This window comes from Rhamphochromis longiceps, linkage group LG17 (assembly GCF_057381845.1).
Source record: "Rhamphochromis longiceps isolate RC_006_pf linkage group LG17, R_longiceps_female_GT1.1, whole genome shotgun sequence".
Taxonomy (NCBI): domain Eukaryota; kingdom Metazoa; phylum Chordata; class Actinopteri; order Cichliformes; family Cichlidae; genus Rhamphochromis; species Rhamphochromis longiceps.
The window spans coordinates 32725680-32744034 of record NC_140573.1 but is presented as its reverse complement, the minus strand read 5'-3'; the positions used below and the strand labels follow the sequence as shown (position 1 = coordinate 32744034).

General features: G+C 40.3%; 1 protein-coding gene across 5 annotated transcripts in view; it reads right to left on the bottom strand.

Moving 5' to 3' along the window:
- LOC146650000 (ELKS/Rab6-interacting/CAST family member 1-like) overlaps positions 1–18355 on the bottom strand; it is a 148622-nt gene that overhangs the window by 88736 nt on the left and 41531 nt on the right. For 2 of the 5 annotated variants that reach the window (XM_085387895.1, XM_085387898.1), the window contains exons 9-15: positions 17920–18012; positions 16197–16364; positions 15927–16094; positions 13269–13406; positions 10533–10673; positions 7470–7610; positions 5053–5246 (exon numbers count right to left, since the gene is read on the bottom strand). In XM_085387895.1, coding sequence (XP_085244021.1) covers positions 5053–5246; positions 7470–7610; positions 10533–10673; positions 13269–13406; positions 15927–16094; positions 16197–16364; positions 17920–18012 — 1043 coding nt within the window. The remainder of the gene's footprint in view (positions 1–5052; positions 5247–7469; positions 7611–10532; positions 10674–13268; positions 13407–15926; positions 16095–16196; positions 16365–17919; positions 18013–18355) is intronic. The other 3 variants (XM_085387897.1, XM_085387899.1, XM_085387896.1) reach the window with 2 other exon arrangements.

Here is an 18355-nt window from a genome sequence, read left to right as displayed (position 1 = left end):
GGTAGCCTCAAATCTGAAGTTATTAAATGAAGCTCTGGTATCAAAGTTTAACTGCTAGTGTGGTGAAGACTCTGGCAGGATGTTATAATGGAAAGTGAAAGGAAGAAACAATGTTTCCTCTTCAAAGCGGCACCAATGTGACAGCAAGAGTGAAGTGAAAGTCAAGGTGCCTCCTTCAAAGACAGACAGATATGATGAGAATTATTAAAATCAGAGTTTATGACAGAGTGAAGTAAGTGTCTTGATGCAAGGACACGCAGTATGACAATAAAGGAGAGAGATGAGAGAAATACAGGGAGAATGACGAAGGAAGAAAAATAGGCATGCTGTACTAACCTTGAGGCAAGACTGAGTAGAGCGGGAGACAACGTTCCATTGGAAAGTTAAAAGAAAGGGAAAGAGAGAGAAGGAGAGGGAAAGGTGAGAGGGGAAACAGGAGTTGAGAGCTAGGTTAGCCAGCTTGATCAATCTTCAAAGCACAGGAAAGACGTAAGAGACAAAAGAACAGACCGAGAGACATAATTACCCAAAGAGAGACAGCAGGCGGACACTAAGACAAGAAGACAGGCATGACCAAGCAAACAGTTAGGCAGGCAGACAGTCTCATAAAAACAGGTTAGACTCAGGCTTTTCTCCTTTCAGTACAACACTGAGGGCTATGAGAGGCCCGCTCAACTCAAATGACCCCTACAAACATTTAAGGGCACAATGACAAACCATGGAAAGTGAGCAATTAGCCAATCAAAGCAGAAGCTGAGGGCAAGCTCTCTATGAAATATTTCTTCAATGGTTCAGATTTTGTGGATGACTTCTTTTGCTTCCCACTGGGGCCACTTAAACAGTTCACCGGTTGTGGATTTGCAAAATCTCAAGCAAAGGGTAACCAGCATGCAATCATTAAGACATGAAATCTTAAAGAAAATTCATTTCCTAAACTGGCATACCCAAAACGTTTTCCATGCAATAACTCCTCATAACTGAACTTTGACTGAGCATGCCAGAGACAAATTGTCCATTACTGAGGAATATAACAATAAACTTCTCTAATTTCTCACTACTCAGGTCTACACTCTGCTTCTCGCCAAACCTCCTCCCGTTTTCTCATATTTCTCTCTTATCCTTTTCCCATTTCTGTCTTTTCCGTGAGTTCTGTTTTCTGTTTCCCTCTCCCTGCGACGCAGCCCGTTCTCTCCCTTCTCTGTACGTCTCCTCTCGTTATTCTGTTCTTTCTCGCTGTTTTTCTTCTTCCACCACGTTTCTTTCCCTTTCCTTTTTCTGTCCTCTCTACGTTTTCCACTCTTCCATCCAAATCCTTTATTTTGGCCATCAGGGCAGATTTTCAGCCCCATTTCCCCTCAGTGTGAAGTCACTCAGTCTGCTCCAATTACTGTCCTTGTTACTGAAATAAATAACCTGGTGCCATTGCAGCTGGATTTACACTACAGGGGAAACAGAGAGGCTTGATTCTTACCCTTGTTTAACCCACATCTGATCTTTTCATTAGTAATGCTCCCGCTGCTCACTTGTAGCCCAAGGTTAGCCCCGGTGCCAAGCTAAGAGTTGGCCTGTGGCAAATGTATTCTCCTCTGACATACCTGTTAGCTCCAGACAAAGTCGTATAATTCACAGCAGGCTTAGGCAGCTTGAGGATAAAATCAGCATTTGTACATATAAGGTTTCACAAAAGCCTTGTTACAGAATATAAGGTTGCTATCTCAAGCAGGGACTGCAAGCTAATTTTAACCATCTATCTGTTTAGACCAGCAGCTATGCTAAAACAGCTCACTGGTATCTTGACCTATATGGTCAATACTATCCTTCAACTTCAATGATTTATGTCCTATCAGATATAAGCAGCCATAACCAGAAACATCATAATAATCCTTAACATGGCAGTTATCAGACTTCTCCAGTCAAATTTTGAAAAGTAGACTATAAAGACAAAAATGTTATTCTTTCAGCCATGCAGTCTCCTTTTTACAAACATTTGTAAAAGAACTGGTTATTCTAAAGTGCTGGCTGAATTAGAGCGTGGTACAATAATAGGATGGCACCGCTGCAACAAGTCAGTTGGTGCATTCACCATCTGACTTGATGACGTCAGAGCAGGGTAGCATAAGCAGCTCTGTCCCAAGACGGAAAAAAATCAACTTTAGAATTGACAAGTGGAACTATTTTATATGAAATCGAAGGATTAACGTTTTAAGAGGCAAATCCGCTACCACTATCACTGCAATCCACATGATATTTAATCGAAACAAAAGTAATAAAAAGGATATCCTGACATACCTTTTTGAGCTATGTCTAGTAATTTGCGGAAACCTGTATATACAACACTGCCACAGTAAAGGAGCAGTGCACTCCAACCTACAGAAAATGTACCTCTAAGCCTGTTGCACCATCTTATCAAAGAGATTGTATGGCTTAATCACTGAAATTAGCCATGGATAGTTTCCCTCATCACACCCCTAACAGCTAAATGAATCTGCTACATGATAAGATGTACAAAGAACTGCATATCCTCTGATATGACTGCTGTACAACACTTCACTTCACAGCAATTACTTTAAGAGCAAGTTAAATTTACTCATACTTAATCTAAAATTTTGTATTAAAGGACACTTTTCTAAGTCTAAATGTAACACTTTTCCACTTACCAAAGAGCAGCTTTCAAACTCCAGATATTAAATTTCACTTTTAAGATGCTTTTATTTTATTGTACCCTACTGGGATAATGAAACATCTTTCCATATAAAACCAATCTGCAATTTTAATTGCTTATAAAGTTACTGTATAATGTTGTCTGTAAACTTAGTACTGCTGTAAATCTGCATCTGTGGCTACTGGCAGACTAAACATCACACAGACACACTTAAAACACACATGTTTGAAGTTATTCGGTGCTGAATTATTAATAGTCCTGTGTTTCTACTGGCCAAAGAGAGATGCAGTGAATCTCCCTGAAATCATTAACAACCATAAATCTCGCAGTCACGTTGCTAAATGCACAGACAGAGAAAAGGAGGCGAATCTAGAGTTAGGATGGGTGGAGATTCTGTCCAAGAAAGAAACTGAAGTAAAAGATTCAAGAGACAGCAAGCGAGTAGGCGCTGACAGATGGCATAAGAAAGTTCAGAAATCAAAGGCATAAAAAGCCATACAGAGAGAGGAAGACAGGCGGGCTATAGACACCATCTGGCCCATTTAACCAATGAAGATGAACTCTAATTTCACAAGAGCAATGCATTCTCCATTATTCAACAGCACCAACTAAAAATGCACCAAACACACCCTTAAAAAACTCAAACCACTAATATCGAACTGCTGTCCGTAATATAATTTCTTTACGTACTGGGGCTAAACAGACACAGAGGCACAACATCAAACAGGTATTCAGGTAAACACAGAGTTAGGGAGGCATGCAGGCAGACAGAAGCTACAGGCAGAGAAATAAGCAGATATAAGCAGAAAGGAAAGGCAGAATAAGAATAGCTAATGAGGTAGACATGGTGTACACAGGCAAGAAAGGTTGAGAGAAAGGTTAATCCAAAATTGCACAGCAAGGTGGAAAAGTGGATAGAAACATCTGAAAAAGAGTCTGAAAAAGAAAACGATTGTGGTAAACTCTGCAAGTCAAGCATCCTCTGCTGAAAGTGAAGCAAAAGTGAAGCGAGAAAACAGAGCCACTAAATGAAAGAGTTGCATCATTGACAGGAACAGAGGCTCAAAGAGTTTCGGTGCTGTACAGCAACTTCGGTGCCAAACTGTGCCCTCATTTTACAAACTTTGGGGAGCTGTTTGGCTTGTCATACTGCAGTAACAGGCGACTAAGACTTTGTGCTCATGCCTAGATATGTAAGAGTACAACTAGCTCCAATTTCTGGACGTGGGAGAGAGAACAGTACAAGTACACCATAACAGAGAAACTCAGCAAGTAGTGATCCAATGCCGCAACTCTTTGATGGTGATTATTAGTGAACATACTCAGCTCTGTCCCATGTGGAAAGGGCTGGCAAATACAAGAAAACCTGACGAGAGAAGATCTTTTTCAGTGTTATACACAACCTATGATGAATGAAGTATATGTGTAAGATGCTGTCGGTCATTATTTTTTATCTAATAATCCAGATTTATGAATTTGTTTTGCATGTTTTTCATCTAAAATCCAAACTTCTTACCCTGTGGCTAATGCTTCATAGCCTTTTCCACATGGGTGGGGGTTATTATCACAGTGCTCTTCTGACAAGCAAAGTGAGTTTCTTTCGTGCAGTGGTCAGACAAATAACTGACTGACAGAGCTGTCAGCCACTCACGTGCCCAGGTAGTCCCATACTAGCCCCCCCATTGGCTGCTGAGAGGCAGCCGGGGCAGGGGCCTGTTTTCGCGACTGCTGAGAACGCCACAGATGAGAGGCAGCAGGATTTCTGGGATGTTACGGGATGTTATGAGCGCAAACACACACAAAAAAAACCATAAATGCACTCACACCAATGCGAACCAATGTGAATATACACATATTTGTGTATAAACATGGGAATAAGAAGGGGAATGGATGGAGAGATGAATTAGGGTGCAAGAAATAAAGGAGAAAATGGTAGGAGGAAATGGGAAGAAAAAGAGGGAGAGGAATGAGCCTGCAACAACTAATGAGTTCGTCTTACAGGAAAGATCACCAATGACTCTAATCGGCTTCAGATTCAGTCAGAAAATAAAAATAATGGGTGGTAAAGTGGAATCTGAGACACAGTCTTTCACACAACCTAGAGACAGGTCAGTGACACCCTGAATGAATGAATGAGGCTTTAGCAACTGATTTCACAGTCACAGCCAGCAAACTCCAGTAGCCCCTTACAGCCAGTGGAGGAATACAAATTTTTCCATCGGGACCGATCTCTAGGCCTGTGTGACTGAGCCTTAGATAAACAATCATTTCACCAATAAACACAATTTATCCATTGATTTAGGTTAAAGGAAAGAGATACACAAGTATTAAAAGAAAACTGCTCAGTGTCGATAATTGTTTAATCTACCATATTTATCATCCTTTCTTACCTCTCTAGTTCATGAATCTTTTTCTCCTTGTCATTCTTTTCATTCTCCATCTCCCTGAGGATCTCGAGAAGTCGTTCCACCTCAGATTGGGCCTTCCCAGCCTCCTCTTTGCACCGGGTCACTTCCTGCTCAAGGCTGGAGATCCGCTCAGAGAGTTCAGCGTTGGCCTGAGACTCTGCCGCTGCACTCTGAGCCTGGAACAGGATTTAATTATTAAAAATAAACCAAGTGTTAGCTTTCAAAATGAGGTGACCATCACGCGATTGAAACGATAAGCTCAAACCAAAAAAGGACGTGCCAGTAACAACATGTGTGGAGGGTGAGCTGGATGGATTTCAAAAAGATGCATGCTTTTAGAAAATTTTTAGTGGAAGTGTTCCTCTTAAATAAAATGACATTTAGCTCTAAACATCAGGCTTTAGCGGTAAGATACAAGATTTGTATATGTCAGGTTTTAGATACTGCATTTACAGTAGCATATAAAGCAAACTGTTGAAATAGACACCCCAGTATTGTAGAAATTATGTACAAAGCATGTTACACATTTTTTTAAAGGGCTCTAATTGTTTCCAAATATTCCTAGTGTTTTTTTCCATGTTTTCCACTCCAAAAAACTCAAAAAAAAAATTTCTGTTTATTACTAGCGAGAAATGTGAAGACCTGTGCTGAATGTATGTGCACATCCTTCACCTTAATTTAGCAGATAAAGTCTGAACAACAGTATTTCTTCAGTTCTGAGCAGTCTCATACTCAGCGAAACACAATACTGTTTTCTTCTGAACATTTCCAACAGGAGTCTGGGATGCCAGGGGACAAACAACACAGGTTTTGTGGCATAATATAAATTTTCATTAACCATTTGTATTGCAATGGCTTCATTCTAGTTTTAGCTGATTGTTTGGGGGACTTTAATTTCTCAGTCAGCTTACTGTATTTTTTCTTTTTTTTGGTCCACATGTCTCTAACAAATCTATGATCGCCTCTTATAAACTTTTATAGATTTTAGATTTTCAATTGTAAGATTTTCAAGACTAGACAGGTGTGGTTCCGATGCTAAAAGCTTATATTTGTATCAAATTAATATTTAAAGTAATGACTTTTAAGAATGCCACGTTTGACACAATTCACCAAATCTAAGAAAGATGTCATCTAATAAACAGACGTTTATTAGATGACATCTTTCTTAGATTTGGTGAATTGTGTCTTCATTTTTACCCCCATGTCAGACGATACTTTTAAACCACCCTCTGCCCTAACTGCTCTGAAATATCTGTTTCCCCATGGTAAGGAGAAAGAGATGATGAGGAGAATATAATATAAATGAAAGTATTAGGCATATGTGTTTCACACACTCGCAAATTGGCACACATATAACATTAACAAAAAAAGACAAAACCACAAGCTAAGTTTCTGGTAAATATTAGTATGAACGATGAGAAAAGGTGAATAAATTTAAAAAGCATCTAAGTTTTAGTGGCTCTCTTCTTTCTTCTGCTCTGTTCATCTAAACTTAAGACACAGAAAATGTGAGAAGAAGAAAGAAAAAAAACAAAGACAAATACAACAAGTTATAACCAGCTTAGAGGTTAGAACAGCTGTGTATATTTCCCAGAAGTAAATGTTGCTCTTGGGATGGACTTAGTATGTGTGTGTGTATGTGCGAATGCCTTGCTCCTACAATACATAAACCCTATTAGTTTTGGAAGTGTACAACAGTTTTCATAAGTCTTTATGTGGAGAGGAAATGTTTGAGAAGATCTGGGTGGAGCAGAGACAGAGAAAGACAAATAAAGGAAGAAAGAAACATCACGCACACAATGTCACATTCACAATTTTTCCATCCGCGTTACAGTAAAAGAAAGAGACTGAAATCAAGTCTGATGAGTAAAACACCACACATTCCCCCTTTTCTCTCACACACATATAACAACACACATGCATCCAGAAACACACACAGCTCTGGATACACATTCGGCATGTGATGGTGTGCTGTCTTCACCAGTCTGTGAAAGTGACTGTAAGGCTGTCAGCAAGCTGTCACACACACAACATTTTCTGGGCTGCTGTGTGGGAGAGAATACGTATGTGATATGCACACACACACGTGCACGTACACACTCTCTGCCTTCCTAGGAAGGCGCAAAAAGAAATGAGAGGTTAGGTTTAGTTTTCTGCTATTTTCCATGCTTTAACTGTAGCTACTCTAAACAGCTTTTCACCTCTGAGTTTCATGCAGTAGATAATCTTGTAGTCGTCAGGAATGAGCCAAGAAAATTCCACCTGCTTTTGTCTAAATGCGGCCTACAACAGGTGACATAAAATCCCTCGTTCTCTCTTTGAAGGCATCAGCGTTTTTGCTTTCATAGCTCTATGAATAATTTGCCATTTACTTTATATTTACAGCCTTTTCAGCTAACCTTCTTTAGTTGGTTCTCCAGCTTGATGCACTCCTCTTTCTTCTGCTCCAGGTTTATTTCCAAACTTTTCAGCCTGTTGTCCTTCTTGAGAGTCGAGGAGGCCAAAGAGGAAGCCTTCTCCTTGAGATCCAACACTGATGTCTGGGTGGAGGAAAAAACATTAGAGACAGCTCCTTAATAGTTATTACTTATTTAGCTTATTCTTCACACCCATTAGAAAACAACAATGGATTAATTAAATTTTTTTATTTTTTCCAACCTATAACAATAATGTTATATTTAGCAAAAATAATTATTATGAGGTAGGGAAAAAACATTTGTGTGCTTCTGATTATATTACAGAAAGAAATTCTTATTCATAATATGTGATATTAGACAAACAGATTTAAAGTGATAATAATCTGCAAGCCCTTCTTAAACCCTTCGGTCATGCACTCTGTTTGTCATTGCATTTCCTGTGACCTGTCTCTTTTCGCACTCTCAGGCTCAATCCGTCTGTCTGTGAAGTCTCTCTTTTTCTTTCTTTTCTTGGGATTTCCTCTTTTGGTAGGCGCAGTGAAACAGAAACCAATGAGACCAGAAGGAGAGACTGTCAGACATGTAATTTTACCCATGACTGACAATAACAACTCTAGACTCCGGATCATCATGTTTGACTGGGCTTTGGTCAAAGAAACCTTACTCTGATTATATTTAGGTACGCATATATACTCCTGTTGTCAGACAAACCCCACATCTGCCTTCAGCAGCAGAGAGAGGAATGCTTGTTTTCTCTGAGAGTTTCCCATGTATTTCTGAAATTATATTATAGGACTGTGACAGGTTTTATGACCCCACAATCACTAAAATTAGTTTAAGGAATACAGTACAGTCAGACAGGGTACAGAGAACTTTTTACAGTAACAAGTAGAAAACTGCCCTTTTAAAGGAACAGCCCGAGTTTGGTAACTTTACCTAATCAATTTCTTGTTGAAAAAGATCAATAGGAGTCTTCATATCAAGAATACAGTACCTCTATGCTAGCCAGCCTGTCATGGTCCTGGGTCATTTTGACCCAGTGTTCTTAGGTTTCTTATGTTTTTGTATTTTGTTCTTTATTCATTCCATGGTTCCTAGGTTGTTCAGTTTAGTTTACTAGATTTGCCGTCGTGTCTTTACCCCCAGGGTCCCCCTCCACGTGTCTGAGTCCCCATGCCTTGTTTCTCCTCCTTGTGTTTTATTTCACGCTTTCCCTGGTCCGCTATGTCTGTGTTCTCTTCCTCTCTGGTCTGCGTCTCTGTGTACTTCCTGTTTTACTTTGATAGTCTCCCGTCTGTGGACGCCATTGTTGTGTTTACTCCTGCCGTGTCTCGTTACGATTATCAGTGTCACCTGTGTTCCCCGTGTGCTCCCACTTCCCTCATTAACCATCTGCGTATTTATGTCCGCGTCTCCCTCAGTTCTGTGTTGTGTTGTCCCACATGACTGTGTGTCCTGCCGTGTGTTTCCTCGTGAGTCAGTTCCTTTAGGATCTCCCAGTTTAGTTTTATATTATTTTGTATCGCCTTTAACTTCTGTCAGCAATAAAGTATTTTGAGTTCAGTCCTGTTTCCCGTGAGTTTGCGTTTGGGTCCAATTCCTGCCTGCACACAGCCTAATTGTGACACAGCCGATATCATTCTACACATCCAAATGTGATTGCTTTACCCTGCTTACAATTCTTGCTCCCTCTGCAAGCAGCTTTGCAACCCACCTCAACCCCAGCTCCTCATTTTCATGCTGCATCTAACTTTATCAATGCCATGTCTGATCCCTTCACTGTTTTTGTACTGGAATATTCCCACCTTGTGTTTTCCATATATGCATAAGGAAATCTCATCAACCCATCATTGCAGATGGCTGCTCCTCCCTGAGTCTTGTTTTGCTATTGGTTTCTTCCCTTTAAAGGTTTTTTTCCTTCCTACTGTCGCCAAGTGCTTGCTTAAAGTGGGTCATTTGATTGTTGGGGTTTTCTCTGTATTATTGTAGCTATGTTACAATACACAGTGCCTTCAGGGGACTCCTGTTGTGATTCTGCATTAAATAAAACAGAACTGAAATTGAAGAAAATCCTTTACAACAGAAAACTGCATTTCTACATGTATTGCTCTCTAAATTTCAATTCAGAATCAACAATTAACTTGACATTCATTTCTCTGGACTGTGGGAGGAAGCCGAAGTACCGAGAGAAAACCCAGAAAGTTACAGGGAGAACATGCAAAGTCTACCCAGAAAGGCCCCAGTCGCTCACTGGATTAGAGCCTTATATGCCTTAGTGAAATAACTAAGGCACATAGTTAAATTTGCTCTTACTGCAAATCCTGCAGTAAACAATAGTTTAGTTTTGACGGTGTCCCTTCTGATAGTTGTGTTACTTCTTAATTTGCTTTCTTGCCTTTTGGCTTTAAAGCAGGACCGTCAGTTACACTGCGATAGGCTTTCATAACAGAAAATCTATGTTAAAATATTTATTTTCCTTAAAGTAGATCTTGCATGTCTGATGTATAAGCTTAATATAAAATATGTATAAATGTTATGCTTCAGACTCATGTCAAGCTGACATCACCTTGGAATAGTTTTGCTTAAATGATCTAGGTGGGTTTATAGAGCTCAAAATCGGCATAACAGGTCCCCTTCTAATCTCAACTTCATGAATTGGCTAATAGTAACTTTTATTCTGTTGTGCTGCAGGGTGAATAAAGAGAAAACAGAGTCTGAGAATGCTTTGTCATTCTCTGCATCTCTCTGTCTTTGCCTCTGCTGAGGTGTTTTGTACAAATCACAAAGGTCACAGGCAGAAAAATTCAGCTCTGATCATTGTTTCGTTTGGTTGTGGGCCTTGGATTTTGTTGTCAGAGAAACATGACTGTTTCATCGTTGTCCTTCAGCGAAAGAACTCTGGGAGGATTCAAGGTCTGCTCTACAGTGATAGATCAATCACATTTTCTTGACAGGAACACAGTGAGGAAGGAGAGAGAATGTGTTTTTTTGACTTTTAGCACAAATATGGACGTGTGTTTTTAAATTCCTGAGTGTGTCTTCTACCTCACGGTCAGCCAGTTCAGCCTGCAGCTGGGAGACTTTCTCCCTCAGCTCTTTCAGCTCCTTCTTGATGGTCTCCACTTCCTCCCCCTTTTCCCGCTCCTCCCTTTCCCGCTGCTCCTTCAACCGCTCGATGATTCGCTCCTGGAGTGAAAAGAGAGAAAGGGAGAGAGAAGGAAGGAGATTGGAGTGAAAGAAGGTAGTCGAGGTAGAAGAAGTGATGGAAAATAAGAGAGGAAAAAAAATCACCTGATACCCTCCAACAGTCATTCACAGTCACTCAATATCAAGTTTCTATACTAATAACAGTCATATTAAACTTTATGTACATGGCAGCTTTGACAGGATCTAACAGCCAACAGCGATTTTAGGCCCATAATATGTTTTGGCAGAAGATGTAAAATTCACAACCACTAAAATACAATAACCGATCTCTATAGCTTGAGAAGAACATAGCGGCCCGTTCAAGTCAAAGTACAAAAGTTCACACGTGCAAAAGCAGTGCAAAGAGTGTATACTGGGTCTGCAGTGTGTTTTATTAAAATATTATTATTATGGGTCCTCATTTGACTTGTACAAAATAAAAGCGGTGGCACTTTGGCTAAAGGTTAGTTTAAGGTTGACTTTAGAAGTAGTGTTAAATCTTACTGCAATAAATTCAATCTCTAACTCTCATCCTATATTATCAGGAGTTGAGCTATCAAACCTGGCACACAGATACATCTTGAATGTTCTTACGTACATCAGATACTATGATCTCACCATATTGCCTAACATTGACCTGTTGAATGAGATAACATGACCCTTTTTATCATTTATGCATCTGTAACACTATAAAAGCATTGCATTTTTATAATTTCACAACAACAGCATCTCATTGAAATCCTAAAAAGCTTGAATATTATCATGGTTTCTAAGCAGCCACTTGGATCTTAGATACACCTGCTCAACTGCTCATTAACACAAAAACTTAATCAGATAATCACATGGCAGCAACACAATATATTTAGATATACAGACATGGTAACAATTACCTGTTGAAATTCAAGCCAAGCATTAGAATGGGGAAGACATGTGATCTAAGTGACTTTGAATGTGGCATGGTTGTAGGTGCCAGACAGGCTAGTGTGTGTTTCAACACTTGTTAATCTATTGGGATTTTGCCACACAATCGTTATAGAAAATAGTATGAAAAAGAGAAAATATCCAGAGAGTGACATTTCTCTGGATAAAAATGCCGTTTTGATGCCTGGAGGTCAGAGGAGAATGGCCAGAATACCCCAAGCTTATGGGAAGGGAACAGATACTTATAAAACCACTTGTTACAACCAAGGTATGCAGAACAGCATGTCTAAATGTGCAACACGTCGACCCTTGAAGCAGATAAGCTACAGCACCAGCAGACCACAGTGGGTGCCTCTCCTGTCAGCTAACGGGCAACTGAGGCTATAGTTTGCATAGAAAAAAGAAGATTGGAAAAACAGTGCCTGGTCTGATGAGTCGCAATTTCTGCCACGACATTCGTATGGTTTCCTGAACATGACAATGAGTTCGCTGTACTCAAATAGCCTTCAGAGTCACATCACGGACATCCAGCTGACAAATCTCTGTGATCCTGGAATATTATTTTCGCCATATTGTAGCAATGCTATGAAGAATTAAGCAATTAAAGAATTAAATAGTTACTATATCATCACTCTTATATTTCTCTTCCATCTAATTCTCTACCACCTCTATTTTTTCATATTTTGCACCTTGCACTTTAATGGTTAAACTCAATAGTTTGTAAAGACAAACCAATGAGGGTCTTCCTTAGTCAAGACTTTAATTAATTAATTAATTCTGGGTTTATTGGTTTTCGTGAAGAATACCACTGTAACATCAACATTCTTCAAAATAATTATGATAACAGAATGAGGGATGCAAATATTTCAGTCATGGTTGTTTCTACCGTTTACAGAGACAAAAATACAGAATATAGCTGCAAACACCATCAAACATGAGTAATATTGTGCATAAAACTCAAGCACTGGAAAGTTAAAATGCAACATAATTCATCTCAGAAGCAGAAGAAGAAACGAAAGCAGGGCAAGGAGATAAAAATGGATGCAGAAAGGAAGAAAGCTAAAAATGAAAGGCGCCAGCAGAATGAAAATGAGAGGAAAAAAGCTTGTGAAAGCCGTGCAAGTGAAGCAGGAGTCGTCGGCCACATCATCCTGCCAACACTCACACGTCTAACTGACACCCTCAATATTAGTCACTGGACAATTAATAGGCCTGTTTCCTGTGCGCGTGCAAATGCAAAGGAGATTGAGTTGGTAACATAATCGTGCATAACACCGCAAAAATATATTCTCATCAAACACTTTAAAGTGTTCTGCCGCTCTAAATGTCGCTGGTTAGATTCCCAGAATCAGGGTTAAATCCCCACTGAGAGCAGAGTCATAAAACAGTCGGCTCTGTGGCTAAAGTACCTGAATGTCCAAACCCAAAGAGTGACCAATGAACTACTTTGAGCCATGTGGCTGCACATTGGACAGTTCCTAATCTTTTATGAACACAAGCTCTGGATGATTTAATAATGAAACAGCCAGTGTGATTATTGGTCGATTTCCATTTATCCAGAGCCATCTGGTCATCCTGTGGGTGGTCTGCAGTTTTGCTCATCAAGATTTTATTAATGCAACCTTGCTCAAGAGTTAAACGGTCGGGTGAGCGTGTACGTGCATGTGTGTATACCTTCTCAGCCAGAGCCTCCTCCAGCGTTCCCAGTGCAGTGTCTGTGTTTGAGGTGTCTGTCTGCAGAGACTTGACTCTGTCTTTCAAGCCACTCAGCTGTTTTTCTTTGTCCCTCAGTTGATCCTGGAGGTTCTCTATCTGCAGAAAGAAAAGGAGAGAATAATTCTGTGGGGTTTTCAAGAATAATTTGCGCATTGACCACTCAGTGAGATTTTGTTGGCAGCTCTATTGGCTCTAAGACTCAGCCAAAGTGAAGTACTGTAGCAGGTGCTTTTAAGTCCACAAGAAACTGAACTTCTGCAGAAGAAATGCAAATATAGCAGCACATCTTAAACATGTGGACAAAGTGTGTGTATGTGTGTGTGCACATGTATCAATCTACATAAGCAACAACTTGAGCTTCAGGCAAGTCTGAGGCTCTTTGAGGGTTCAGGTTAAACTGCAGGGTGAAGGTTAGAATTACTGTAGGCTGGGGTTAGGGATAGTTTAGATGTGACTACACAGGGAAACCATTATGTAAATGAGGGTCCTCGCAAAGCTAGAAGTGCCAGCACATGTGAAGCTCTCTGTGTGAGAAAAAGGAAGGCGGGACAGAGAGTGATCACAGACAAAGATAAGAAGTTATGTCAACTTTGTGGTCTTCATTAAGAAATGGATGGAACAAAAGGTTGAACCATACAGAAATAACAGAATCAGGAGGAAAATAGAGCTTGAAAGCTTATGTAATGTCTTCATATGAGTGAACTTGGGTGGGATTATTGCACAATTTCAATCTCCCCCTCTTTATGCTTCTCTTGCCTTCCCCTTGCCAGAGAGAAAGTTAATCAAATGATTGGCAAACTCTCACAAAAAAAGACTGGAGTCAGATTGACATCACTGCAGGTGACACACACACACACACACACACACACACACACACACACACACACACACACACACACACACACACACGCAGCACTACAAAAATTGCGAGCATGTGTGTGTGTGCTTGTGTGTTCATACAGTAAAACATTTCCAGCACCTCATTAATCAACTGTTGACCTGACAGGTTGACTGACACGTTCTCCACCTCCTCCTCCTCTCTGTCTCCTGTCTCACACATGCACATACACACATATGTGAACACACACTTGACATTGAGAGGCAGTGAGAGCCTTTGATCTGCATTTCCTGAACCTGACATACACACACACTCACTCACTGCTTCTCTCTTGTCCTATTTTAGTTCCCAAGTCATCTGTGATAATGACCCAATACAAAAACAATGATCAGCTATGTCACAATGTTCCTCGCAGCAGAAATCATCTATGTACTATTAAAACACGAGGCGGAGGGCCACAAAACGGAAAGAAGGTATTTTTTGTGTTTTCACATGAAAAAAGGAGACCAAATTCATACTTTTTTCAGATGATATCAAGAAGGAATCAGCAGCATCTCTGCCTCCCTATCAGGCTCTGAACTGTTTTCCATTTGAAGATGGCAGAGGTCATCATTTATTAATCAAGAGGAACTCATTAGTATGCATCTAATGATTTTAAACACACTCTGTCTCTCTCCTCCCCCTCCCTGTCTTGCTTTATGTCTGTCTGCTTGATTGTCTGTATCAATTATCTGCACACAGTCTCCATTTCTGCATTTTTTTCTACAGGACACAAATGCTGCGACTGGGTGAGGGAGAAAATTAAGACGCAGAAAAGACACAAAAGACTGATGATGGAGGAATGCAACCTCACACTGGCTTCTCTGTAAGCTTTGCACTTACTGTGTTAGATGCAGTGGCCTAGATGACTGCAAGAATCCTCCTTTAGATATCCCCATTCAAAACCACTACAATAGCTGTTATGGTAGTTTGCTTAAATTGTCTTATTCCAAAAGTTCCACCAACATATCTGACAAGCACAAGAGTTTTTAGGATAGCAGGGTGAATGTGTGTGTCTGTATATGTGTGTGTGTAGACAGCCAAGACAAGGGGTCACTCTGGCCCATCCATCTAACTGACAGCATTACCGCAGAGATACTCACAAAAACTACATAGTGAAGACCAGGAAAAAGTATGCAGAAAACACCAGAGACTTCAGTTTTGCCTAAACGGCCTGTCTGTGTGCAGCTGTGTCTTTCTGCTCACCTGTCTGTCTGACTGTCTGTCAACGTCTGCTTGCATGCTACATGCTGTGTTAGAGCCCCATCTAGTGGTCATAGTATTAAATGTTGGCATATTCTCAGAACATCAATTTCTATCAGCATGAAAAGGAGTAAAGGTGTGTCTGCTTCAGCTCTAATGCATGTTATCCATTATCCAAAAAGTCTGAATATCGCAGTTTTCCTCTGGACACAAAGAGATGAAACTGACGATATTAGAGGTAATGGTGATGCTGGTTTATTTGGAAGTAAGCTAGTACTATGAGGGCAACATGACCAGAATCAGCTAAAAGAAAAAAAGTACACTGCCTATTGAGGCAGTGTACTTTAAATGTGTACTAAATTAAGGATAACACTCCATAAATGCTCACCCTGTAACATTTTAAACCATAACAGATGCAGTGCATTAACCCAGGACTCTACAATTACTGGTTAGCTCAGACCTAAAACAGGGATCACAAGGACTTCAACTTTGCTTTATGTGTCTATATTAATGGAGTGCATTTTGTGTGTTCTCACCTTCTTCTGTAGAACATTAACTTTGCGTTCCTTGACGTCCATCATGTCTTTGAGGTCAGTGATCTCTCCTTGCTGAGTGCTTTTCTCCTCCGTCAGCTCTGAGATCTGCTGACTCTTTTTAGAGAGGAGCGACTCCTTTTCCTCCAGTCGGAGACGCAAGGCATCCACCTGTGAACCCACAAGTGGGTACGCAAAAGTGCAAATAAACATTCACACACCAAATATCAACGGTGAAGAAGCAGAAAGGTTGTAATGAGGGTGTAGCTAAACCTCAGTCTGTAGTATGGCAGCTCTCTGTTCCTTGGCGGTTAGTGACTCTTTGAGTACATCCACATGTTGTTTGCTGTCAGAAAACTGATTGTTCAGAGTGTCCAGTTTGGTCCTGAGAGCCAGCAGCTCGCTGTCCTTACGGCTCAGCTCTTGCTTGGCCTGTTCCATCTGAATAACACAAAATATAAAAGGGACAGACAGATAAAAAAGAGCGTGTAAAGGTGTGTACTGGAGAGGACGATATGCTTTCTAATATCATATATAAGCATTAAAATGTACTACAAGCTTTGCAAAGTAAGCACTCAGTCCTAATGTTAGTTTTAGCCATTACTCTGCAGAAGACCAACTGTTAAAGAAGAAACAGGTACAATAATAAGAAGTGCTCGCAGCTGACTGATAATGCTTTTAAGATACAAATCTTTTTTTAAATGCACAACTTTACTGCTTTATTCAGAGGGGAAAGAACTTGTTACGGAAGATTGCAGATATTTTATTAAGGCCTGCAGACACGTCTACCCTTTACGAGTAAAAAGAGATGATGGTTGCGGTGATGGAGAGAGGTACAAGACTGCTACCTCATCCACATAAAAAGTGAAAAACAAGAACAGACCGTGGTTTTAAACTCATCCCTCTTACAAAGGTTAGTGTGTCAGTTTATCTCCTAAAGCTGTGACTATGATCAAATATATCTTGACACAATGAGGACCTTAGAAGAAAAGAACGGCCATTTATTTTAGTTCTTCTCCTGAAAAGTAAACAAAAGTTAGACATACATGGAAGTCAGTGCAGTATTAATCTATTTTGCTCTTAGCTATACACTTCAACTAATGGGTCAGGGTCAATTCTTTCACCTGGCCAAAGCTCAGGAATCAAATACAGTAAACTGCCACATTTGGAGAAGTTGCGTATTACAATTTCACTCCTTTTAACATGAAATTCAGTTTGCAGGTGTTGTGATTAGGGGTGAATTTAACATGACACAGTACAAGAATGGACCCAAACCATACAGTAAATCAGTCATATAAAAGCAAAGCAAACCCAGGAGCAAAGTGGTCTAAACTACAAATGGACTGAAACCTCATGCAAGGACAAAGAGAAGTGTGTTAGTGATACAGACACTGCAGCACAGCACAACTGGACTCTGCTGGAATTCTGTAGCCGTATCGATCAGACTGCTGCGTACGACTATTACTATCAAAAGCCACTGATCTCACACACAAAGAGAACTGAAATTCCTGAGCTGTTTATAGAGACTAACTTTGTCAGCTCACCAAAAGAATAGAAAATGCTTTCTCCTGGTGTATTTAGCAAAGTGTAGAAAACACATTTGCTAACCCAGGTTTTGAAGAATGGCTCAATTCATTTTAGACTGGCTTTAAACTTAACCTCTGTAATTCCTCATGTCTTGAACTGGTTCAAAACAGTTATAGGATGCAGATATATGCAAAATGGACCATGTTAATGGCAATTTGATGCAATAACTACATGAGAAAAATAAGTACACCTCATGAGTGGATATTGAGTGAACGGTCCACGATGCAGCTGGTGTGCATAGTTTTGACATTTGAATGTTATAGTTGCTTACTGCTGTCTGAACACACAGCATGCTACCGGGAATCTATTGGAAATCTACTAGAACTACGTTAGCCAGTCAAAGAAAGAAAGAAAGAAAGAAAGAAAGAAAGAAAGGATGCGCAAACAGACACAGAGGTGTGTCTCTTACTGCCGACACCTCCTGCTGAAGCTCATTGGCTCGTTGCCTTAGTTCCTCCTTCTCTGACTCGCTGTGAGTTAGCTCTTCCTTCAGCTGCTCAACCTGGCAGGAGAGGAGGGCATCAACATGGGTGCTTCCCATTAGCCAAGCTTTGCTTCTTGCTTCCCTTACTTGTGTTTCTTCCTTGCCTCTAACCTGCTTCCAATAAGTCAGAGGTGTGAGGGCAGCAACAGCCTGCAGTTTATCTTATCATTACTAGTATTAACATAAGTAACTTTACAGCCTCTGCAGGTACCTCCGTTCCTGTTGTGTGCGTTTTGCCTACAGTATTATAAATAATACCGTGTTATACTGAACTGTTTCCACAACAGCCTGCCTGCTCCTTTTACTGCCCCATCAGATCAGCTGACCACTAGATAAGCACATGTTGACCGAAAGCTTTTGC